We start from the raw sequence: 26,834 nt of genomic DNA, 5'->3' as shown, positions 1-26,834 counted from the left end.
GCACCACTTTCAAAACAAGCCGAAAGATTTTAGATTACGCGTGTAGATCTTAAGGTCCTTATCCAGGGTTTTCTTGGGTGACCATGAACCTATGCAATGGACGCATTCTATTCTATGTACCACAAAGGGGTTGTACCACTTTCAAAACAAGCTGAAGGGTTTTTGATTACGCCTGTAGATCTTGAGGCCCTTTCTAAGGTTTTCTTGGATGACCATGAACCTATGCAATGGGCGCATTCAATTATATGTGCCACAAGGGGGTTGTACCGCTTTTGAAACAAGCCGAAAGAGCACTGGTTACGCGTGTAGATCTTAAGGCCTATTCCAGGGTTTTCTTGGATGACCGTGAACCTTTTCAATGGACGCATTCTATTCTATGTACCACAAAGGGGTTGTGACATTTTTGAAACAAGGCGAAAGATTTCTGGTTACGCGTGTAGATCTTAAGGCCTATTCCAGGGTTTTCTTGGATGACCGTGAATCTTTGCAATGGACGCATTCTAGTCTATGTACCACAAAGGGGTTGTACCATTTTTGAAACAAGGCGAAAGATTTCTGGTTACGCATGTAGATCTTTAGGCCTATTCCAGGGTTTTCTTGGATGACCATGAACCTATGCAATGGACGCATTCTATTCTTTGTACCACAAAGGGGTTGTACCATTTTTGAAACAAGGTGAAAGATTTCTGGTTACGCGTGTAGATCTTAAGGCCTACTCCAGGGTTTTCTTGGATGACCGTGAACCTATGCAATGGACGCATTCTATTCTATGTACCACAAAGGGGTTGTACCATTTTTGAAACAAGGCGAAAGATTTCTGGTTACGCGTGTAGATCTATTCTATGTACCACAAAGGGGATGTACCATTTTTGAAACAAGGCGAAATATTTCTGGTTACGCATGTAGATCTTAAGGCCTATTCCAGGGTTTTCTTGGATGACCATGAACCTATGCAATAGACGCATTCTATTCTTTGTACCACAAAGGGGTTGTACCATTTTTGAAACAATGCGAAAGATTTCTGTTTACGCGTGTAGATCTTAAGGCCTATTCCAGGGTTTTCTTGGATGACCGTGAACCTTTGCAATGAACGCATTCTATTCTATGTACCACAAAGGGGTTGAACCATCTACGAAACAAGGCGAAAGATTTCTGGTTACGCGTGTAGATCTTAAGGCCTATTCCAGGGTTTTCTTGGATGACCGTGAACCTATGCAATGGACGCATTATATTCTATGTACCACAAAGGGGTTGTACCATTTTTGAAACAAGGCGAAAGATTTCTGGTTACGCGTGTAGATCTTAAGGCCTATTCCAGGGTTTTCTTGGATGACCGTGAACCTATGCAATGGACGCATTCTATTCTATGTACCACAAAGGGGTTGTACCATTTGTGAAACAAGGCGAAAGAATTCTGGTTACGCGTGTAGATCTTAAGGCCTATTCCAGGGTTTTCTTGGATGACCGTGAACCTATGCAATGGACGCATTCTATTCTATGTACCACAAAGGGGTTGTACCATTTTTGAAACAAGGCGAAAGATTTCTGGTTACGCGTGTAGATCTTAAGGCCTATTCCAGGGTTTTCTTGGATGACCGTGAACCTATGCAATGGACGCATTCTATTCTATGTACCACAAAGGTTGTACCATTTGTGAAACAAGGCGAAAGATTTCTGGTTATGCGTGTAGATCTTAAGGCCTACTCAAGGGTTTTCTTGGGTGACCGTGAACCTATGCAATGGACACATTCTATTCTATGTACCACAAAGGGGTTGTACCATTTTTTAAACAAGGCGAAAGATTTCTGTTTACGCGTGTAGATCTTAAGGCCTATTCCAGGGTTTTCTTGGATGACCGTGAACCTATGCAATGGACGCATTCTATTCTTTGTACCACAAAGGGGTTGTACCATTTTTGAAACAAGGCGAAAGATTTCTGGTTACGCGTGTAGATCTTAAGGCCTATTCCAAGGTTTTCTTGGATGACCGTGAACCCATGCAATGGACGCATTCTATTCTTTGTACCACAAAGGGGTTGTACCATTTGTGAAACAAGGCGAAAGATTTCTGGTTACGCATGTAGATTTTTAGGCCTATTCCAGGGTTTTCTTGGATGACCGTGAACCTATGCAATGGACGCATTCTATTCTTTGTACCACAAAGGGGTTGTACCATTTGTGAAACAAGGCGAAAGATTTCTGGTTACGCGTGTAGATCTTAAGGCCTACTCCAGGGTTTTCTTGGATGTCCGTGAACCTATGCAATGAACGCATTCTATTCTATGTACCACAAAGGGGTTGTACCATTTTTGAAACAAGGCGAAAGATTTCTGGTTACGCGTGTAGATCTTAAGGCCTATTCCAGGGTTTTCTTGGATGACCGTGAACCCATGCAATGGACGCATTCTATTCTATGTACCACAAAGGGGTTACACCATTTGTGAAACAAGGCGAAAGATTTCTGGTTACGCGTGTAGATCTTAAGGCCTACTCCAGGGTTTTCTTGGATGTCGGTGAGCCTATGCAATGGACGCATTCTATTCTATGTACCACAAAGGGGTTGTACCATTTTTGAAACAATACGAAAGATTTCTGGTTACGCGTGTAGATCTTAAGGCCTACTGCAGGGTTTTCTTGGATGACCGTGAACCTATGCAATAGACGCATTCTATTCTTTGTACCACAAAGGGGTTGTACTATTTGTGAAACAAGGCGAAAGATTTCTGGTTACGCGTGTAGATCTTAAGGCCTTCTCCAGAGTTTTCTTGGATGTCCGTGAACCTATGCAATAACCGCTTTCTATTCTATGTACCACAAAGGGGTTGTCCCATTTTTGAAACAAGGCGAAAGATTTCTGGTTACGCGTGTAGATCTTAAGGCCTACTCCAGGGTTTTCTTGGATGACCGTGAACCTATGCAATGAACGCTTTCTATTCTATGTACCACAAAGGGGTTGTACCATTTTTGAAACAAGGCGAAAGATTTCTGGTTACGCGTGTAGATCTTAAGGCCTATTCCAGGGTTTTCTTGGATGACCGTGAACCCATGCAATGGACGCATTCTATTCTTTGTACCACAAAGGGGTTGTACCATTTGTGAAACAAGGCGAAAGATTTCTGGTTACGCATGTAGATCTTTAGGCCTATTCCAGGGTTTTCTTGGATGACCGTGAACCTATGCAATGGACGCATTCTATTCTTTGTACCACAAAGGGGTTGTACCATTTGTGAAACAAGGCGAAAGATTTCTGGTTACGCGTGTAGATCTTAAGGCCTACTCCAGGGTTTTCTTGGATGTCCGTGAACCTATGCAATGAACGCATTCTATTCTATGTACCACAAAGGGGTTGTACCATTTTTGAAACAAGGCGAAAGATTTCTGGTTACGCGTGTAGATCTTAAGGCCTATTCCAGGGTTTTCTTGGATGACCGTGAACCCATGCAATGGACGCATTCTATTCTTTGTACCACAAAGGGGTTGTACCATTTGTGAAACAAGGCGAAAGATTTCTGGTTACGCGTGTAGATCTTAAGGCCTACTCCAGGGTTTTCTTGGATGTCCGTGAACCTATGCAATAGTTACGTTCTATCCAATGTATCACAAAACACCAAGTCCAAGCTCCAGGAGGTTCTTGTAAAACTTTTAATACGTGAAAACGATGATGAACATCTTACTGTGCGTTATCAAGGATCTGCACCACTCATGACTTGTTGATTTTTTGGCGTACCAAGAACATCTTAAGGCCTCAGCATTCACACAATTGGACGACCATGGTAACGGAAATAATTTGGACGACCCTAATACCAAAATTGGTAAAAGACACATCTTAAGACTAAAAGTGAGTTAAATATCAAATTTTGCTTACCTAAAAGCTTGCAAACTTTTTTTACGCTCCAAATTCCAAATAGCGCTCCCTCTTTTTACGCTCAAAATTCCAAATAACGCTCCCTCTTTTTACGCCCTAAATTCGAAATAACGCTCCCTCTTTTTACGCTCTGATTCCATTTACGCTCCCCCGTTTTGGGCGCAAAAAGAGGTTTTGCAGTATAAAAAAGGCGTTCCTGCGTGTTGTGCGAATGTGAACGGTATTAATACCAGTTAAAATAGGCTTTGATTTGGCCGAATGTCGTCGCGGCAATTGTGGTTTACTGGAAGTTATACTCAAAAAGGTACAGAAGGGCGAACCCCTAGTGAAAAAGTATTTCAAGTGAGAAGTTGTGATAACGGAAGAAGACGGTTTTTTTTCTTTCGCCCGCTTTTCGTCCTGTGTTTTTTTTTGCGCTCTAAGTGACAAATATGAATAGTGTTTCGCGTCCGGACGAACTTCTTAACTTATACTACCATCCATTGAAAAACGCCGGAAAATCGTTTCTGTGGTCGTCGTTGATGACGTATCCTGCTGAATTGCGCAGCTGGTTGATGGAGAAGAATACAACGGAAGCTTGAATCTGGTGAGAAAGTTCCAATTATTTCCTTTAACCCTCTAAGACCAAAATGTCCGTATTCGCTCAAAACCATATTTTTGCTTCCTTTTTTGTCAAATTCATTGAATTTTAAGAATTTTGCTGCAATAGTTTTTCATACTTGGACATAATTTCCATCATACCAAGAGTATTATGCATCTTTTTAGCTCTTTATGATATCGGATTAATTGTAGAAGAATACTAACCACAAATATTTCACTAATCAAAGTAATACGAATTTGAACACTAAAATATAAAAATAAAACCAACTCACAAAGTAAAGATTTCATAAAAATTGCTATGATTTTTTGATTAGGCTTCAAGTTACTTTTAAATACACATCGATTGACTTCAATGTCAACTAAATCAATTATGGATTAAAGTTATTTGAAAACTAAAACATAAGTCTAAAGGCGATCTTGGGAATTAGAGTGTTAATTGTATTATATTTTTGATACCTCATTTGTATTATATTTTCGTTACTTCATATATTGCAAATTAAATACGTACAGGGCATCGTTTGCTACTATTGCCGCGGATATTGTGGGAGTCCCAGGTATCCGGTTCACGCTTTAGTTGGCAGCGGTGGCTCTTCTCGACCTTCTACTCCCTGAGTAGTCAGTACGAATAATGGCGTCCTTGTGATGTTTTGCTGTTCCTGTTATGGCTAGCTAGTGCATCCCCATCCCCTACACTCCCTGAAGACAACCTTCTTGCTTCAGCAGTGATTCCTTTTTACAGCACTAGTCTTCATAACGAAAAGGGCACCATTATAGCCTATTCAGATTACGCCATTAATGACATAATAATTGGCGTTTCAGGGTAAATACGCTTTATGGTGTCATTATTTACGTAATATTCCATACATTTTGCGCTGTCAAAAGATACCCTCTAAAAAGAATTTATTACGAACAATTATTACGAGAGAGCTTTCGTTCTAACTGGGATGCAGGGAGAAATTCAACAAAACAAAACTGACAAGCGTCACGCTCTCTTTGCCAGAGAGAAAATTCTCTCTGTTTTCATTTCGTTTCGTAGTTGACAGTCATGCTCTTTCTGTCGCACCAGGGTCGAATGCATGTTAGATGGAAATCTTCTGAGCGCTGAAGAATAACTCGGATTGTGATGGTTTTGTGGAAAGCATTTTATATGATGAAAAATAATGATGATAATTATTTATTCTCCACTTATTCAACATGAATTGTTTAAAAAACAGATGATCTCTAGAATTAACATGAAGTATTTAACTTAAACCTAGATTTAATAGAACAAATTTTCAAAGTTCAAGGGCCAATGCGGAAGACAATTTAAAACGTAGGAATGGTTGTAAAACGAATATATTTGATGAATAAACATGATTTCATAAATTGTTTCAATTCTGCTCCTTGAATGGCTTAATATACTTTGGATTTCAACATTTTTCACGTGGGACAACTGTACGATTTGAATGGGTTTATACATATAATTTATACATATTCATCCAACATCCAGTTTAAATTATATCACATTGACACGATTCGATTTTGTTAGAAGCTGTATCATTGATTGTCGAGTAGAACGCAATGGTTCAGTTTCCATTTTTGAAAAAAAAAATAAATTGCTGAGTTGCCCTTCATACATGGAGATACTGGTGGAAATACATTTTAGTTCGATAATATTTCTTGAAAATTGGTCCAATCGTCCTTTTTTTATTTATTTGTGAGAATTCCCAAAAGTATCTAAATTTTTCTATCAAATCTCCGTTCGATCATAGTACAGAATCAAAATACTTTTTAAACTTAAACATAAATTGAGGAATAGTCTGATTCCCCGAAGAACGGCACACCCAAGAATGTAGCTTCGCTCATTATCCTTAATGAGAGCTTCAAACATTCTTCGAAAATCCCTTTTCATATTTTTTTTTATATTTTTTTTCGTAGAAACTTTGTTCAGAAAAAAATGTTCGATTGTCGCCACACAAATGCTTGATTTCGCAAATAAATTTTTAAAACTCTCCTTGAATTCAACCCTGTATTAGCGTGCAAATGAGGAAGCATGGAAACGTCAAGATATATTATCTTGCTGCAGTCTGAACACCTCGTATTAATTAGGATACCCTCTCACTTAACAAAGTCATAAATAGCCCAATCTGAATAGGCTATTACGGAGCATGAGATATAATCAAATTATTCGTAGTACTACTTGACCAACACCCCCAGCTGGGTGAGGGATAGAGGATGACACACACACACACACATTAAGAGCGAATTCTGCCATCCTTGTTTTGCACCCAAACTATGGCGGCGAGGTTACGCTTTCATGTGTCGAATGAGTGACTGCTTCATTAATTTAGGAACCACATTGGATTGATATAAATAGCAAATCTGAAGATGTTGTCTCAAATGCAACAGCTTAATTGACAATCGATCAAGAAATTACATGGAAGAAAAAAGAGGAAACAGACTTCCATGGGAAAGTACTTGAAGCGAGAAGTTTGTGGACATGTTCTAGAGAAAATAGTTTATTCATGGAATTAAGATTAAATATATAAAACACCCCTACTTCAGTCCCTACCATTCCAGCTACGTTCATGTTTCTTCATATAATCATATTTTGTATGAATATGATAGTAATATATTCATTTGAATTCATGGATCTGACATACAAGCCTATAGTCAAATTTCAATATAGAAAACAGCCCCTTTCAACCCTCTTGAACAACCTTGATACGTCCCATATCGTTTCAATAATCATATTGTATATTGAAATATTGAAATTTTAAAATAAAAATAAAAAAAATCGAAGAGACTAAAATTCAGGATAATCGAACTCCGGATAATCGAGTTCGACCTGTATATGTAAAGTAGCGGGAACAAGCGGCTACAAAAGACTTTTTTCACTGTCAAAAAAGACAAATTTTCAGAAATATTCAATCACGTGGCTATAAAAAAATAAAAGCAATTTTTATGACTGACTTAGAAAGGCTTTAGTATGAGTAGTAATGTAGCTACTAACATACAGGGTGCGGCAGCAAATAATGCGAAAATGTTTAAACTCTGAAATTGGGTTCTAGTAGCTAGTTACTAATTTCTGTTAAAAGTATATTTGTTCATGTTTACTGCCGCCCCGAGAGATTGTAATTGATGTATTGCAAACTTGTAAAAATGTACCCATAAAAAGTTATAACTATAGATTATCTATAATCTATAGATTATGACTCGTGCAAAAGACGCTGAATGAGTTTTGTGTGGTGGTAGGATATCTTTTGGATATCTTTTGGATAACTTTATCGCCTTAAAATATCTCTGCATGATGGGTCTAAGCAGCAGAATCCGGAAAGTGAACGTCCGTGCTTTGCACGTATGCTAATGTGACCAGACGCTGCCTTTTTCAACTTCGTTTTTCAAATTTATTACAATTCATATAGCCTTACAAATGTTTTTCCATTTTTTTTGGGCCAAAATCTATGCGAAATGCACTTTTTGAGGATCCATTTTCAAGCCAGTGACGCAATACAGACAGGCGTCCCACGTTTCGCAGGACGCTTGATGATCGCATTAACGTATGCCAAACGTGATCAAATCTGCAGTGGAAGGATTGCTCGCAACCTGGTGCGTTTCATCAGAAAACTTGCCAAGGAAGTCAAAATTTCTGAGAAATTCATGCGAGAACCATCAAAGAATACTTGCATGTACCTTCCAGAGTTTGAGTGAAACACCACTTGTTTACGGACGAGGTATAGGAACTACGAGTGACTCGTACAAAAAGAATGCTTTCTTTGTTGAAGAAGGAAAAAAAATATTGTCTTGTTTTTGTCGACGCGAAAGCTTTTCAGTATAGATACTGACGCCAACGGCCGCACGGACCGGTTCATTTCACAGAGGAAAATTGTAGATGTTCTGGAGAAAGTGAAGTTTAAATTCCAAACCAATCCGGCTGGTGTCATGATGTTTGGCTTGGGGCGCCCAACGGTTTGAAACTGCCGCCTGTTTTTATTGATGCTGAAGTTAAAATCAATACCGAATTGTTTATCGGTATTTTAACCCTTAAATGCGCTATGTTGTTTTAAAACAACAAACCTAAAATACCTTTAATGTTAATGGTATTTACGTTAACAATATTTCCGACGATTTCTAAAAAAAATCGCCTTGCGCCTTTAAGGGTTAAAGGACCAAGTGCTTCCCTGGGGGAAGGCCATAATTCTCGGAGGATCAAAACGTTGCTCTATAGCATGATGGAGCACCATGTCACACGCCAAATCGACCCAAACAATGGCTGAAGAACAATATGAAATTTTGGTGGAAAGATTTGTGCCCCCCTAGCAGTCCGGATCTTGATGCGTTGGGTTATACGATTGGGGCGTATGTTGAAGCACGAGCCTGCAAACCATCGCACTCTTGCGTGAAGACCAGGGTTTGAATCTAAAAGAGAATGAGAAAATCTCTCACCTATCATGTCTGTATACACTCTCGATGGTATGTTACCCACTACCCACGATGGCATGCTACAAAATCTACGAAAATCTCGTAAATAAAGATAGGGGAACAGACGGCTTTGGCAGGTTTTGTTCTTTTATTGGCAGGGGGGTTTTTGTCGACCGAATTTTATGAAATTTGGCCACAATATTCTTTGATATGCAAAGAATGTTTGGGCCAAATTTGAGCATAATCAGTCATAAAAAACCCCTCTGCCAATAATAGAACAAAACCTGCCAAAGCCGTCATTACTTCAATTCAATTCAATGTTTTTTTTTTTCGCATTTTTGGAATGCAACTTTTTCACAATTTCTACAAGGGCCATTTCTAAGGCTCTCACAATGATGAAAAACATAATCGCGAAATCATATCTTGGTCGTTTTGGCTATCCCTTTGAATGGAGCCCAAACATTGTGAATGGTTTTGAACTACTATAATAGGACATATGTGATTGGAATAACAAAATCTTATTCTAGAGAGAGGTGGTAGATTACCACAATCGCTATCGAAGAATCGCTATATAGAAGGTTCCAATTGGAAACACCATTGGTTTTACTTTGATCGAAACAAAAAATCTGGAATAAGTCTTTGTATGCATTGGAGATGCCACTGGGCCTAGTTGAATCAAAGAAATCCGGATATGAGATAGATTGATCAGTGTATCGAGTGTCGTTATTGGACCTCGTTGGATCAAGTGGGTTGGTTGGTGAATGCAATCAACATCAGATCTATTCAAATAAAGGGAAATTCTTTTCCGGATTGGTCTGTTGTTGGTATTTTGGAGGCTTTTATACAAATAGTTGGGTCAATAGAATCCAACTCTGAATTGATTTGGTCGATGGCAGGAAACGCCATCGAAAGGAGGGTGAAGAGTCACGATTTAATTAATATTAGATGAAAAGAAGGAAAATCCGCAATGAACACTAATAGGCATTAATGACAACAATTCTAACAAAGCAAATATTTAGGAGTGCCGATACAACACAATGTTGACCAAAAAGCCCCTTCGGAATTTGGTCAATCGCTTGGTTATGGACGTACTCCTTGAAGGAACCTACTGAAAAACTGGATAATTTCATCACTATTCATTCCTCACTGCTGAATCATTACGGTTCCGGAAGGCTCTCGGGGGCCATATCAAACATCATGATTTTCAAATAACTTTTTATATAAGATACTCTCAGATTTTTGACGTTGGACTACGTATGTGAATTCTATTCCGGGGTACAATTAACGATTGCAAAAAATCGAAATCGTCGGGAAAAAATGATAGACTTTGATCGTTAATATCTTAGCCGTTTTTTGATGGATTTCAAATTTTCTCTGACCATTCGATCAAGGAAGAGGCAACGCTTCATAGACAATGTGTTAAAATATTGATTACCAATTACTTACAATTGAAAATTTGTTTGAAGATTTACAATCGGTTTTAGTGAATCAACCAATCCCATAAGGCACAGTGTTTTATTTCGTCATTTTCACGATCGAAGTACAACAACTGGAAAAGTTGTAATTCTGGATACAGGGTTTGTTCACAGAAGTTTCAAAATATATAGTAGCGCATCTTTCGATAAAAACAGTTTGATGATTAAAGCCCCTAAAAGTGAGTTGAGAAAACTATTTTTTCACCAGAATGAGATAGACACGTAGTGTCTTCCGAAAAGTTGTAGCAAATGTTAATACGAGCAACTTTGCTAGGCATGCCGAGTCTCTAACTCTTATTTATAACAAACGTAATACATTTTATGTGAAAACCCTATCAAAACCTTTTTTTCCATTCTAACTCTTTCCAACGATTTTCCCCATTTTCCGTCCTTCGACAAAAATGTTAAACAAAATTACAAAATTTCAACTCATTCATTCCAACTCACATATAACAATAGTTGTCTTCAAATTGTACATATTTTAACAGGTATTTCCACTTGTAATTACTGAATTGCAAAAAGTCGCATATTTCTTCACGATTTTCTGAAGGTCGCCTATTTTATCTTTCTACTGACATTGAAAACTTTTTTCGACACGTTTTCTCGATTGCTATGATGAAAACTTGTAAACCCACGAAACATCATGATATTTTAATAACTTTGGTTTTACAATGTTCAGCAAAAACAGCTAAAATAATGTTTTTAAGGGATTTCATAACACATATAAAACGTTTGTTTCTCATATAAATTAACGTTTTATTAAAGTTATATAAAGTTTTTCTTTTTTTGGAGAAGATATTTAATTTTGATACACATAGTTAAGTTTGCCATTTTAGGGTGTTTTTATGAGATATTGCGAAAAAAGATTCATAAAGATAAAAACAGCCTAAAATGGCAAACTTAACTATGTGTATCAAAATTAAACATCTTTTCCAAAAAAAAAGTTATATAAAGTTGTGTCAAGCTTTATAAAAGTTTGTTATACAAATTTAAAAAAAATCATGGAAAAATTATATAATTTATATTTACATAGGAATTCATAAAAAATATAATTAAAGAATTCAAATTTCTGTAAGTATTCGTGTGATGTAAATACAATGAACGTACACAGCCCACATGTCGAAGCGTTTCAATTTGATTAAAACGGCAGAAACATCTGCTATAGGTTAATCTTAGAACAAACGAGGAACTGACACATTAATCACTGAGTTCGTTGGATCCCATTGTATCAAAAGCCCGAGGTTGGCCGAGAAGTCGAAGGAAGTTGCTTACGGAAGATACTAAAACTATGTTAAGGAAAGTGTGAAAGCGATGACAAAGAGAACAACGAATACAAATCCAGTTAACTTTGGGAACAATTATCCTTTAATACAACATATAAAAAAAAACTTTGATCTTCTGGCAAATAAATGTTATAACAAATACTATTAAAAACAAATGCGGCGATGGAGCCGAGTTTCTATATTTTTTTATATAACAAATTTGACATCATTTTTCTAGGACGAGTTTAGTACTTTCCAGTTGATTCCACTACGTTTTGCTATCTTTACAGATTAGTATTTCGACTTCAACTGTGAGGTCGTCTTCAGTGTCTTGTACTTGACACGACTTTATCGTTGCATGGTTTGCATCGTTATAGAAAGAGTTATTTATCACATGGCATGTATGCAGGTAAAACGAACACTTTTATCTAACGTACATAAATTTTTGATAAAAGTTGTGCAATTGTGAAGCGGGAAGTTCTAGAAACAAATAATATCAAATAACCAAAATAAAACTTCGAATACCAAAAATAAATTTCAAACTGATATTCCAAAACTTTTTTTCTTCTTTATATTATTTTCATAATTAAGAGCTTTTCAAAAGATATACCAGATTTTTCGAAAAGCTTTCGTAATCTTAATTGGTTATATTTCCGGTGCTGGATTTAGAAAAATAAATAAAAATTTAATGTGTTAAAAGGGTTGTAAAAGCGATGTTCATTTCACCCGCACTATCTTTGTACAAAAAAAAACTATATAAAACAATGCTTACTAGCAAAAAAAATGTGCAATAAGAATATGAGTTAAATGGTTGGACTTAGCATTAGCATTGCTACGGAGTAATTCGTAGATTGGACACTAGTGATACTCATGTTTTACTGTTGATATCCTTATCTACTTATCATTTCACAGATTTCGGTGAATTTTGCATCAATTCACTGAAGCAGATTTGTTCGGTGAAAACCACCGAAAATCTTAAAACCAATTCACCGAACAGTTCTGCTGTTGAGATTTCGGTGAAATTTCACAGAAATCTGCGATCTATTTTAAGTGTGTAGAATGCTATCTGAAATCAAGAAGAGGAGCGGTCCTTGATTCCAGTCTTAAAGAAAAATAACAAAAGCATGAGTATTACTATTCCTGGCCACGCCCATCTTCACCGTAACTAGGGAGAGGATGGAAGTGTTGATGTGGTACATACTTAACGAGGGCCTATCGACTTAGCGACACCCTCATAAGTACCACGGAGTTGGATAATGAGAATGGTATTCGTTGGGTCAGGATTTGCCTGTAGCTGGCAATGTAATCGTGGTAGATCTTACCCCGTAACACACCACGTAAAGGTGTCTACCAAGTGTTGCGGGTTCCTAATATGAGTTAAATTGTTGGACTAAGTGGAGAACTAGCAAAATATCCTTGTTTAAAGATTGATTTCAACGCAAGTCCTTAACGTGTTCATTTTACCACCTATTCCCCTATACATTATTTTTCCTTGAATTTCATTGTCGAACGTTAAACTTCTATGAAACTCACAAAAATACTTTAAAAATGTGGAAACTGCTTTTTCGCGGTATTATTAAACATTCAAATTATTTGAAAATAATCGTCTAATTGTGGTTTACCGTTCACATTTGCGAACTCTTGTCTCTCCCCTTTGTAATTTTCATATTTATCTCATCATAGCAATTCTAAACCAGTAAATCAGCATTAAAAGTAAAAATACTCACAATCTTCCGTGTTAAACTCCGTGACGCCTTTAAGCACACGATTTTCTTCTATGTACCGATAGATAGCAGATGCAAAGTCAGGCCAATATCGTTTGAAGGTATCAATGGAATTTGGGTGATCTTGATCGAAATCATCTGTGAACTGAAAAGTAAAAAAGTAAATCGCATTTCGTTCCACATGCCTTCTCCCGTTATGCGTCCCATACCAACGTATACCCGTCGGGCTGCGTCAAAAAAGGATACTGCTCGAACAGCTTGATCGGTACCACTTTCCTTGTCACTTCCTTCCGCGCATTGTGCGTTTCGTTCCACAAGGCCCGTGCCTCCTCTACGGTTTTGATTTCCCGCAACCTTCCGATAGGTGTGCTGCCGTCCAGGAAATCGCTGTACGGCTTGCCCTGTGCCATACTGCGCTTTCGCTTCATGTACCCATACCGGTCGTACAGTTTACCGTTGACGTTGGCGCAGTTACCCTTGCGGCGGAAATAAATCGATGCATTCTCGTTGGGAAAGACCTGCTCGATTGCCCTGGCATATAGCTCCAGCTCTCGGATGGATATTCTGAAAATTAACATTATTTTTTAAGAAAATATAAATGTGGTCAAAATCATTCATTCCGAAAGCAGGGAGAAACTCACGGGCCGCCATTTTTATCCATCAGATAGTTTACGATGTAGGCTGCCAGCACGTTACGCTGATAGGGAGTTAGCGACCTTGAGTTCAACGTGTCACGCATAACAAAGCACGAACCTACTATTCGTCTAAGTTCCTCCACCACCTGCAGCTCAGCTTCATCCTTGGATTCTTTGCGGCCAACGTTTTTTCCTCTTCTTGACGGAGACGCTGATTCGAACACGGGTCCCTTCGCATCCTTTTTTATTTTCATCATATAGTTATAACGTGTCGTAAGTCTTGCCGTGTAAAATTCTATGGCTGCGTCTGAAGTGATTAGCTGATTTTCACTTGGAAACAGATTCACAATAGCTTCTGCCCAGTACTTAAATTCAGCATGTTTTATTCTAGAAATCGTAAAGCCAAATTAATTATTAATTAGAAGCTTAAATGATTAAAAAATCTCACCGTTCATTTGGATTGCTGTTGTAGATGTACTGCGTCACAAAGTTGGTTATATCAATCCGATGAAATCGGTCCAACTCATTGAGTCCGAGAAGGTACCGCGCAAAGGGTGACTGCTGTAACAGCAGACGAAGCTTCTCCACCCCAGGTACTTTCGGGTCCTTCAACGTTTTATCCATGTTTTCGTTTTCGTCCTCAAGCAGCGCCGTTGAATCCTGGGAACTGTCCTCCAGCAGGATCGAGTCACTGAATTCGTCAAACACATCTGATTCCAGCTTGATGCGCTTGGCACATGGAGTCTCACCATCGCTAGTAGATGCAGGAGCATGAGAAAGTGACACAAATTCAGAGGTTGATGGGCGTTGCTCATCCAGATGGGTTTTGGTTGGCTGTGAATATGAAAATGACGAGAAATGACGAGAATACACTCACTGAATTCGTAAAATACCTCTGATGACACCCCAACGCGTTTGGCAGTTGGACTATCGCAATCGTTGGTAGATCCAGTAATATGGGAAACTGATTGAAATTCAGAGGAGACCGATGGACCTTGTTCAATAAAATGTGTCGTTTGCTGGGAAGGTATAAATAACGAGAAATTCAAAATCATTCGATAAAAAAAAGAACATATCTTCTTACCTTTGTGTTATCTTGTGTTATAAGTAGGTCGATAGTATCCTGAACAATCGGTTCGTTGTGAACTTGTGGAGGTTGCTTTAGCTCGTTGAAGCGAGCAGTGAATATGGCTCGTTTGCCTAGTTTTGGAATGAGTTCCTTTATTATGTCGGGGGTAAGTAGTAAGAATGCTTCCTCGTTGACTTCTTCCTCTGGAAAAAAAATATGAATAAAGGGTTGATGAAACTCTAGAATAAATAACTTTTTTTGTTCTAAATAACAGAGGCGTCGCGTCCGCATGTGCAACCTGTGCACTGCAAAAGTACGAGTAGCAATTTTGTCCCTAACATTTAAACTCTCAACAGATTTCTTGTCCTTCTAATCCAAATATATATTTGGATAATGTGTATTTGTCATGTGTTTTGTACAAATTTGACGGTTAGGTATAAATACATGATCCTAAAATATGCTCGATTTTTGTTATAGGCGGCATGTGATATCGACACGGTTGTTTCATAAGGGCCAATGTCGCAAACGTAAACAATGCCTTTTCCTGCAAATTCCTCAACAACTAGGACCGCTCCCAGCTAACAACCACTTGGAACTAGTGGCGCTCCGCGCCTTCTATCGAACGGAAGCGGAAAATACCGCCATAAGTCTCTAATCTTCCTGAAATCAGCAGAAGAAGTCAATGTTTACGTTTGAGACTTTCGCCCTTTTGAAACAACAATGTCGATATGCATATTTATGAGGCAACCGAAATGCTGCGATGGAGGCGCGTTATATTTTACTTTACGATGCCGAAACGATCCACCGCCACCGCATGTTTTCCGACACGTGCACTTTCAGTCGAGAACGCTTTGTCATGCATCATTCACGCATTATTTTGCATGTGTAGGTCATCCGCTCTAACCGGAATCAGCGATGTGTAGACTGCGTTGCGTTTTTCGTTGACAGTTGAGATTGAGTTGAGTGAGTTGAAATCGTCAAAAATCATACTAGCATGACGCTTTTGACGGTTTGATTGGAAACAAGATGGCGTCTTCGCTGATCTCTTATTGTAGTATTTCCAGTGCCAATGTAGTAAAGCACATCAATGCCTACCGAGTTCAAAAAGCGCATGCGCGATTCGGTGAAGACCGTGCGATCGGAACAAAATAGAAAAAGAAAAGAGGCGAGAGGTGACTAGGGGAAGGAGGGGCAATATGCCCTAGCTAAGCAAAGACTGCTTTAATGTCTTAGTCGAAACGATTTTCATGAGTATTTTTACCTCATGCAACAGTTAAACAATATAGCTAGCTGATGTCATTTCCAAATTTTAGAAAATCTCAATCATATTGATAATACACTCAACCCTCTTTTTAAGTTACTTATTGGGGAGACGTAAACCGAATATGAAGTAAAAAGAATTTTCGCTAAAATTTCTAGTATTTCACTTAATTTATTGATCGTTGGATACTTTTAAATACATTAACTTCGGTTTAATCAAAGTTAATTGCCTATTTCCGAGGATTAAGCCACCCGACTTGGACGTTAATTTACAATGTTATGAAAACTCATATGTGAATATGTTATGTGGAAGATATTGATTTGGAAAATGTATTGGAGGTAACCACTTTCCCTTCGATGGGACTCGAACCCATGACCCTACAGTACGCTAGACTGGTGCTTTAACCAACTAAGCTACGAAGGACCTCCGTCGGCCTTCGCAACCTAGCGGCTACATTAACTTGCGTCTTACATGAAGTATTGTAAGAACTCTTCAAATCCAGGCATATGAGATGTTATAAGATCTCCAAATTGTCCTGGAGATTGAATCAAATGGTCTACCCAGCCGCGGTGTCCACCCAACTTTGTCTTCTGAGTATTAGTCTTTCACTTACGTCTCAAATACGGGCATATGAGATGTTGTAAGATCTCCAAATTGTCCTGGAGTTTATGTCAAATGGTCTATCGAATCAACCAAAGCCTTCATGATGTCCCAAGCCGTGATATCAACTCAATTATGTACTCAAAGGATTTGGATAAGGATTTGGAGATCTTACTACATCTCATATGTCTGGATTTGAGACGCAAGTTGAAGAAAAATACTCGGAGGACATTATTGGGTTGTTATCGCGGCCAGGGACATCATGAAAGCCTTGGTGGATTCGGCAGACCATTTGATTCAAATACAAGGTCTGTTTGAAGATCTTAGAAGAACTCATGCCTACACTTGAGACGCGAGTAAACGAAAAATACTCCGAGGACTTAATTGGGTTGTTACCGCGGCTGGGGACATCATGGAAGCCTTGATTGATTCATTAGACCATTTGATTTAAACTCCAGGACAATTTGGAGATCTTAAAAAAACTCATATGCCTGGACTTTAGACGCAAGTGGAAGACAAATACTCGGAGGGCATGATTTTGATGAAACCGCGGCTGAGGACATCATGAAAGCCTTGGTTGATTCGTTAGCCCATTTGATTCAAACTCCAGAACAATTTAGAGAACTTAAAACATTTTGTACGCTCAGTGAAAGACATATATTCGGAGAACATAATTGGGTTGTTACCGCGGCTGGGGATATCAGGAAAGACTTGGCTGATTCGGCAGACCATTTGATTCAAACTCCAGGATAATTTAGGGATCTTAGAACAACTCATATGCTTACATTTGAGACGCAAGTGAAAGATAAATACTCGGAGGACATATTTGAGATGAAACAGCGGCTGAGGCCTCTTCCCCTAAATATTATCAAATCAGTAGAAAACCGAAATGGGCGACTAGCGAAGTTGGATTTTTCTCACAATCCGTACGCTAAACCTTACTTCGGAACTACTGTTTTTATTTGGTGATGCGCTATACAGCATACCACTTCCGAAAGGTTTAACGTATGGATTGTGAGAAAAATCCAACTTTGCTAATCGCCCATTTCGGTTTTCTACTGAATTGATAATGTATTTTCTGCTCTCTCAAAGCGTTTCATGACGAAAGTCTGGCTTTGAATAAGCACCTCAGATCATCTGTCCACGTGGTAGAAGGACAGCCCATTCCTAAAAAAATTATTTATCAATGGAATAAACGAAAAAAAGAAAAAAATATATCTGAGAAACATTTAGACTATAAACTTGATTGTACAGACCTCATTTTTCTGATAAGACGTGCTAATTATAAACGTGAAATAAAGCATTCACAAAGACTAAAAGTTTTTTTTGTACATTAAATGACTCCAAGTATTCCCAGAACATGCATCTGCTACAGCATGCTGAGTTGTTATGTCCATAGAGCTACTGATTCTGTAGAAGCAAACTGTCGAAATCTGTACGGATAATTTTCTGACACTCTGTAAATGATTTGCTTGATCCACGTTTTAGCTAATTTCATTTTTGTTTTTAATCTTACGTTTATTTGGGAGACTCATTTGCAGTGGAGCGTTACGGAGCCGAAATCAAGTTTAACAATACATTTCTTGATTCTTATACATAGTGCTAGTTTTGGGGAACTGAAAGACTCGCGGTTTAGTCGAGGTTAGGGAATACAATAATACAGTAGGATAGGAAAGCTAATTTCATTTCAATACCAAATTTTGGCTTTTGAGTGGCATCGAATTCAGGATGTAATATAAAATATTACGGAAAAATCCATAGATAAGGAATCTTTTCTATCCAGAATCCCGGGACAAGAAAAAGTGCCGGGAAATGGACTCTACGGCTGTAGTCTTTTTTGAAAGAAAAATTAACAACACACTTAAGGCCGGCGCATAATGGATCCGGAAGGCAATCCGGAAATTCGACAGCTAGTTTGAATACATACAGTCAAACGTAGCAACGCACAATGCATCCGGAATGAGTTTGCGGATTGTACTAAACGCAAAGTAAACCGCAATCCTGTCCGCACCATTTGAACAATCTCAAACTTTGCGGACAGGTTTGCGTCAAAAAATAAACAAATCACGAGAAAATGGTGATTCATTTTTACTTTCACAGGGAATTGCAAGGAATTTCCATTGTAAATTTCAAGGAGAGAAAACCTTAATATGTTGAATTTCTATGGGAAAATGTAAGTATGTTTCTAAAGAAATTATAAAGAGTTGCAACGGGTAATTCAAAAGAATATCATCGGAAAAGTCTAAGGAAATTTCCTGGGAAATTGTAAGAAATTTTCGTGGAAAACATTGTAAGAATTTTTCAGGGGAAATGGTAAGGAACTTCCATACGAAATTGCGAGGAATTTAAACGGGAAATAGAAGGAATTTCTTCGGGCATTTGTAAGAAATTTCCATTAGCATCTGATAGGGATTTCCATCGAAAATTGTTAGGAATTTCCATAGGAAATTGTATGAAATTTCCAAAGAAATTATTTAAATAATACCAATGCCAAATTACAAGGGATCTCTATTGAAAATAGAAAGGAATTTGTAAGGAAAATTATATGGGATTTTTATGGGAAATTGTTAGAAATTTCCATGAGAAAGATTTTTCATGAAAAAAATTGAGGAATATCCATGGAAAACCATAAACAGAGAGGAGCTTCCATGAGAAACCATGGAGAATTGTATGGAGTTTCCAATTTTCTAGAGGAATTTCTATAAGAACATTTGATGGATTGCAATTGGCAAACTGCTAGTAAATTTGTGACAAATTTCAAAGGGGAATTCTAAAAAAATATTATAAGAATTTGTAAGGAATATCCATGAGAAACTGTTGGGAATATCAACACTAAATTGTTAAAAGTTTCATAGGGCAATTCGAAGAAATTTCCATGGCAAATTGTGAACGTAATTGTAAGAAAATTCAAAAGGAATTGCAAGGAATTACTATGATAAACTGTTAGCGTTTCTCATGGGAAACTATAAGGAATTTGCATGGGAAATCATGAGGAATTTTCATAAGAAATTGTAAGAAATTTCAATTAGAAATTTTAACGAATGTCCATTAAAAATTGAAAGATATTTCAACGGAAATTCCAAGGAAGTTTCACAAGACATTTTTCTAAATTTCCATTGGAAATAGCAAGAAATTTAAAAGGTAAATCGTAAGGAATTTGGAGTGTCTCCAGGAATTCCTCCGGAAGTGCTTCCAAGAATTTCTCCGGAAGTTCCTCTGAAAAATCTTCCAGAAGGTCCTCCAAAAACTATTCTGGAAATTACTCCTGGAATTCCACCCGAAGTTCCTCCAAAGATCATGCAGGAAATTCCCTGGAAGTTCCTCCATGAATTCCCCCAGAAATTCCTTCCAGGAATTACCCCGGAAGTTCCTCAAAATATCTAAAAAATGTCCTTGAGAAGTTTCTATAGCGAATCCTCCAGAAACTTGTTCAGGAATTACTTCGGAAGTATCTACAAAACCCTTCGCTTAATCCTCCAAAAATTCCAGCTGGAGTTCCTCCGGTAATTCCTCCAGGAATTCCTCTGGAAGTTCCTTAATTCCTCCGTAAGTTCCCCAGGAGCTCCCCCTAAAGATCCTCCAGATTTCCCCTGGAAGATTCCTCCATGAATTCCCCCGGAAGTTCCTCCAAGAATTCCTCCAAAAATTCCTAAAAATTTTTCTTAGGGTGTTTCTATAGGGGATCCTCCAAAAAAATCTACAGGAATTCCTTCGGAAGTTTCTACAAAAAAAATCCTTTGCAAAATCTTCTAAAAATTCCTCCGGTAATTCCTCCGGCAGTTCCCCCGGGAATTCCTCCGGAAATGCCTCCAGGAGTTCCCCCTAAGTTCCTCCAGGAATTCGTTTGGAAGTTCCTCCTGAAGTCCCACACACTTAGCCAGGGTTCCGCTGTTCGGTAATTATTTTTACAATTTTTGTTCAGTAAATTATGGTTTTACTGGGATACCAGTAAACCAACTGTCAAAATTGATATTTTTTACCGATGACTCAGTTAATTACAATAAAAGTACCGAAGACCGCAAACAAAATAACTGACTTTTTCGGCAATTTTTTTTTGTTCGGCTGTACGGTAAAAAAATACTGAAATTAATCGTAGAAATCATAATTTTACCAAACAGCCCGTCAAATATGTCTTTGAAATTACCGAGCATAACTGTTAACCAGCAATGTCAATTTGATGGCAAACCTATAAAACATCATCAAGAAATCATCTATGGAATTTGAGGAAAGATGGAGAAGCATAGTGAAACCAATGCAAATCTTCAGCATACATAAATACTGTTTGTCCGGTTTTGTGTAAAACAATAACAGACTAGATCCAAAATTCTTAACCATTGCACCAAATTAAGATCTCAACTTCTTCTTTCTTTTATTTCCATCTCATGAGACTGCAGTTGTAATCGAAATGGAAGTAAGAGGAAGAAAATCCTACTTTCCGCTAAGATGCTCATACTTAAAAATGTAATTGCTCAGAATACTTATTAAATTCTTCAATTTTTTTTCTATTTTGATTTCAAAATAATAAAAAATATCTATTTACCGATCGATCTGTAAAACAAATAAAGTTTTACCGATAATTTTGTTAAGCTTTTACCGACGTCCTGCTATTTTATTGACATTTTCTTTAATGAAATTACTGAACACGTCGTCAATTTATTACCGAACAAACTGCAATTTTTGACAGTTCATACTTATTTTTGTTTACTGAGCATTCGGTAATCCAAAAAATTACCGGGCTCATTACCGAACGCTCAGATGTTTGAAAACTCGGTAAAATTTTACCGACTCCAGTGATTTGAGTTTACTGTGCACCAGAAATTCCTTCGGAAGTTCCTCCAGGAATTCCTCCGGAAGTTCCTCCAGGAATTCCTCCGGAAGTTCCTCCAGGAATTCCTCCGGAAGTTCCTCCAGGAATTCCTCCGGAAGTTCCTCCAGGAATTCCTCCGGAAGTTCCTCCAGGAATTCCTCCGGAAGTTCCTCCAGGAATTCCTCCGGAAGTTCCTCCAGGAATTCCTCCGGAAGTTCCTCCAGGAATTCCTCCGGAAGTTCCTCCAGGAATTCCTCCGGAAGTTCCTCCAGGAATTCCTCCGGAAGTTCCTCCAGGAATTCCTCCGGAAGTTCCTCCAGGAATTCCTCCGAAGTTCCTCCAGGAATTCCTCCGGAAGTTCCTCCAGGGATTCCTCCGGAAGCTCCTCCAGGAATTCCTCCGGAAGTTCCTCCAGGAATTCCTCCGGAAGTTCCTCCAGGAATTCCTCCGGAAGTTCCTCCAGGAATTCCTCCGAAGTTCCTTCAGGAATTCCTCCGGAAGTTCCTCCAGGAATTCCTCCGGAAGTTCCTCCAGGAATTCCTCCGGAAGTTCCTCCAGGAATTCCTCCGGAAGTTCCTCCAGGAATTCCTCCGGAAGTTCCTCCAGGAATTCCTCCGGAAGTTCCTCAAGGAATTGTTCCTCCAGGAATTCCTCCGGAAGTTCCTCCAGGAATTTCTCCGCAAGTTCCTTCAGGAATTCCCCCGAAAGTCCCTCTGGAAATTCCTCCAGGAATTCCTCCGGAAGCTCCTCCGGGAATTCCTTCGGAAGTTCCTCTGGGAATTCCTCCGGAAGTTCCTCCAGGAATTCCTCCGGAAGTTCCTCCAGGAATTCCTCCGGAAGTTCCTCCAGGAATACCTCCGGAAGTTCCTCCAGGAATACCTCCGGAAGTTCCTCCAGGAATTCCTCCGGAAGTTCCTCCAGGAATTCCTCCGGAAGTTCCTCCAGGAATTCCTCCGGAAGTTCCTCCAGGAATTCCTCCGGAAGTTCCTCCAGGCATTTCTCCCGAAGTTCCTCCAGGAATTCCTCCGGAAGTCCCTCCAGGAATTCCTCCGGAAGTTCCTCCAGGAATTCCTCTTCGGAAGTTCCTCCAGGAATTCCTCCGGAAGTTCCTCCAGGAATTCCCCCGGAAGTTCCTCCAGGAATTCCTCCGGAAGTTCCTCCAGGAATTCCTCCGGAAGTTCCTCCAGGAATTCCTCCGGAAGTTCCTCCAGGAATTCCTCCGGAAGTTCCTCCAGGAATTCCTCCGGAAGTTCCTCCAGGAATTCCTCCGGAAGTTCCTCCAGGAATTCCTCCGGAAGTTCCTCCAGGAATTCCTCCGGAAGTTCCTCCAGGAATTCCTCCGGAAGTTCCTCCAGGAATTCCTCCGGAAGTTCCTCCAGGAATTCCTCCGGAAGTTCCTCCAGGAATTCCTCCGGAAGTTCCTCCAGGAATTCCTCCGGAAGTTCCTCCAGGAATTCCTCCGGAAGTTCCTCCAGGAATTCCTCCGGAAGTTCCTCCAGGAATTCCTCCGGAAGTTCCTCCAGGAATCCTCTGTAAGTTCCTTCACGAATTCCTCAGGAAGTTCCTCCACGAACTTCTCCAGAAGTTCCTCCAGGAATTCCTCCGGAAGCTCCCCAAGGAATTCTTCTGGAAAGTCCTCCAGGAGTTCCATCGGAAGTTCCTCTAGGAATTCCTCCGGAAGTTCCTACAGGAAAACCTCTAGAAAATTCGTCGGAAATTCCTCCGGAAGTCCCTCCAGGAATTCCTCCGGAAGTTCTTCCAGGAAATCCTCCGGAAGTTCCTTCAGGAATTCCTCCGGAAGTTCCTTCAGGAATTCCTCCGGAAGTTCCTCCAGGAATTCCTCCGGAAGTTCCTCCAGGAATTCCTCCGGAAGTTCTTCCAGGAAATCCTCCGGAAGTACCTCCAGGAATACGTCAGAAGGTTCCTCCAGGAAATCCTCCGGAAGTACCTCCAGGAATTACTCCGGAAGTTCCTCCAGGAATTCCTCCGGAAGTTCCTCCAGGAATTCCTCCGGAAGTTCCTCCAGGAATTCCTCCGGAAGTTCCTCCAGGAATTCCTCCGGAAGTTCCTCCAGGAATTCCTCCGGAAGTTCCTCCAGGAATTCCTCCGGAAGTTCCTCCAGGAGATCCTCCGGAAGTTCCTCCAGGAATTCCTCCGGAAGTTCCTCCAGGAATTCCTCCGGAAGTTCCTCCAGGAATTCCTCCGGAAGTTCCTCCAGGAATTCCTCCGGAAGTTCCTCCAGGAATTCCTCCGGAAGTTCCTCCAGGAATTCCTCCGGAAGTTCCTCCAGGAATTCCTTCGGAAGTTCCTCCAGGAATTCGTTCGGAAGTTCCTCCAGGAATTCGTCCGGAAGTTCCTCCAGGAATTCTTCCGGAAGTTCCTCCAGGAATTCTTCCGGAAGTTCATCCTGGAATTCTTCGGGAAGTTCCTCCTGAAATTCCTCCGGAAGTTCCTTCAGGAATTGCTCCGGAAGTTGCTCCAGGAATTCCTCCAGATGTTCCTCCAGGAGTTCCTCCGGAAGTTCCTCCAGGAATCCCTCCATAAGTTCCTCCAGGAATTTCTCTGAAAGTTCCGGAGGAATTACTGAAGGAACTTCCGGAGGAATTCCTGGAGAAACTTCTGGAGGAATGCCTGGAGAAACTTCTGGAAGAAATCCAGGATGAACTTCCGGAATAATTCCTGGAGGAACTTCCGGAAGAATTCCTGGAGGGACTTCCGGAGGAATTCCTGTAGGAACTTCCGGAGGAATTCTTGGAGGAACTTCCGGAGGAATTCCTGGAGGAACTTCCGAAGGAATTCCTGGAGGAACTTCCGAAGGAATTCCTGGAGGAACTTCCGAAGGAATTCCTGGAGGAAGTTCCGAAGGAATTCCTGGAGGAACTTCCGAAGGAATTCCTGGAGGAAGTTCCGAAGGAATTCCTGGAGGAACTTCCGAAGGAATTCCTGGAGGAACTTCCGAAGGAATTCCTGGAGGAACTTCCGAAGGAATTCCTGGAGGAACTTCCGAAGGAATTCCTGGAGGAACTTCCGAAGGAATTCCTGGAGGAACTTCCGAAGGAATTCCTGGAGGAACTTCCGAAGGAATTCCTGGAGGAACTTCCGAAGGAATTCCTGGAGGAACTTCCGAAGGAATTCCTGGAGGAACTTCCGAAGGAATTCCTGGAGGAACTTCCGAAGGAATTCCTGGAGGAACTTCCGAAGGAATTCCTGGAGGAATTTCCGAAGGAATTCCTGGAGGAATTTCCGAAGGAATTCCTGGAGGAATTTCCGAAGAAATTCCTGGAGGAATTTCCGAAGAAATTCCTGGAGGAATTTCCGAAGAAATTCCTGGAGGAATTTCCGAAGAAATTCCTGGAGGAACTTCCGAAGGAATTCCTGGAGGAACTTCCGAAGGAATTCCTGGAGGAACTTCCGAAGGAATTCCTGGAGGAACTTCCGAAGGAATTCCTGGAGGAACTTCCGAAGGAATTCCTGGAGGAACTTCCGAAGGAATTCCTGGAGGAACTTCCGAAGGAATTCCTGGAGGAACTTCCGAAGGAATTCCTGGAGGAACTTCCGAAGGAATTCCTGGAGGAACTTCCGAAGGAATTCCTGGAGGAACTTCCGAAGGAATTCCTGGAGGAACTTCCGAAGAAATTCCTAGAGGAACTTCCGAAGGAATTCCTGGATGAACTTCCGAACACATTCCTGGAGGAACTTCCGAAGGAATTCCCGGAGGAACTTCCGATGGAATTCCTGGAGGATCTTCCGAAGGAATCCCCGGAGGAACTTCCGAAGGAATTCCTGGAGAAACTTCCGAAGGAATTCCTGGAGAAACTTCCGAAGGAATTCCTAGAGGAACTTCCGAAGAAATTCCTGGAGGAACTTTCGAAGGAATTCCTGGAGGAACTTCCGGAGAAATTTCTGGAGGAACTTTCGAACACATTCCTGGAGGAACTTCCGAAGGAATGTCTCGAGGAACTTCAGGAGGAGCTTCCGGAGGAATTCCTGGAGAAACTTCCGAACACATTCCTGGAGGAACTTCCGAAGGAATTTCTGGAGGAACTTCCGGAGGAATTTCCGGAGGAATTCCTGGAGGATCTTCCGGAGGAATTCCTGAAGAAACTTCCGGAGGAACTTCCGGAGAAAGTCCTGGAGGAAATCCTGGAGGAATTTACGGAGGGATTCCTGGAGAAACTTCCGGAGGAATTCCTGGAGGAAGTTTCGGAGGAATTCCTGGAGGAACTTCCGGATGAATTCCTGGAGGAACTTCCGGAGGAATTCCAGGAGGAACTTCCGGAGGAATTCCAGGAGGAACTTCTGGAGGAATTCCTGGAGGAACTTTTGGAGGAATTCCTGGAGGAACTTCCGGAGGAATTCCTGGAGGAACTTCTGGAGGAATTCCTGGAGGAACTTGGGGATGAATTCCTGGAGGAACTTCCGTAGGAATTCCTGGAGGAACTTCCGGAGGAATTCCTGGAGGAACTTCCGGAGGAATTCCTGGAGGAACTTCCGGAGGAATTCCTGGAGGAACTTCCGGAGGAATTCCTGGAGGAACTTCCGGAGGAATTCCTGGAGGAACTTCCGGAGGAATTCCTGGAGGAACTTCCGGAGGAATTCCTGGAGGAACTTCCGGAGGAATTCCTGGAGGAACTTCCGGAGGAATTCCTGGAGGAACTTCCGGAGGAATTCCTGGAGGAACTTCCGGAGGAATTCCAGGAGGAACTTCCGGAGGAATTCCAGGAGGAACTTCCGGAGGAATTCCTGAAGGAACTTTCGGAGGATTTACTGGAGGAACGTCCGGAGGAATTTCTGGAGACATTTTCCGAATGATTTTTTGTAGAAATTTCCGAAAGAATTCCTATCCAGTTTTCCGCGAGCGGTAATGGCCGCCAGCTTGCCTACGGGTTAGTCTCTGATTTGACATTTCTGGATGTCAACTGCACCCATCGCTCTGAGCATTTTGACCAATGTGGAGGATTCCCTGTAGAAACATGGAAGAAATGTTTGAGGAATTACTAAAGGAATTCCTGGAAGAACTTCCGGATCAATTTCTGGAGGAATTTCCGGAGGAATCCCTGGAGGAACTTCTAAAAATTTCTGTAGGATTCTTTATTAAAACTTCCGATGTTATTGTTTGTGAAAATTCTGGGGGAG

General features: G+C 40.3%; 1 protein-coding gene across 2 annotated transcripts in view; it reads right to left on the bottom strand.

Moving 5' to 3' along the window:
* Positions 1–26,834, bottom strand: part of LOC134209873 (uncharacterized) — a 45,571-nt gene that overhangs the window by 13,237 nt on the left and 5,500 nt on the right. For both annotated transcript variants that reach the window (XM_062685891.1, XM_062685892.1), the window contains exons 2-7: positions 15,046–15,233; positions 14,855–14,980; positions 14,410–14,795; positions 13,968–14,348; positions 13,536–13,890; positions 13,330–13,471 (exon numbers count right to left, since the gene is read on the bottom strand). In XM_062685891.1, coding sequence (XP_062541875.1) covers positions 13,330–13,471; positions 13,536–13,890; positions 13,968–14,348; positions 14,410–14,795; positions 14,855–14,980; positions 15,046–15,233 — 1,578 coding nt within the window. The remainder of the gene's footprint in view (positions 1–13,329; positions 13,472–13,535; positions 13,891–13,967; positions 14,349–14,409; positions 14,796–14,854; positions 14,981–15,045; positions 15,234–26,834) is intronic.

The sequence above is a fragment of the Armigeres subalbatus genome, chromosome 2, assembly GCF_024139115.2.
Source record: "Armigeres subalbatus isolate Guangzhou_Male chromosome 2, GZ_Asu_2, whole genome shotgun sequence".
Taxonomy (NCBI): domain Eukaryota; kingdom Metazoa; phylum Arthropoda; class Insecta; order Diptera; family Culicidae; genus Armigeres; species Armigeres subalbatus.
Note: the sequence above shows the minus strand (reverse complement) of the source record. Positions and strands in the feature narration are given on the sequence as shown.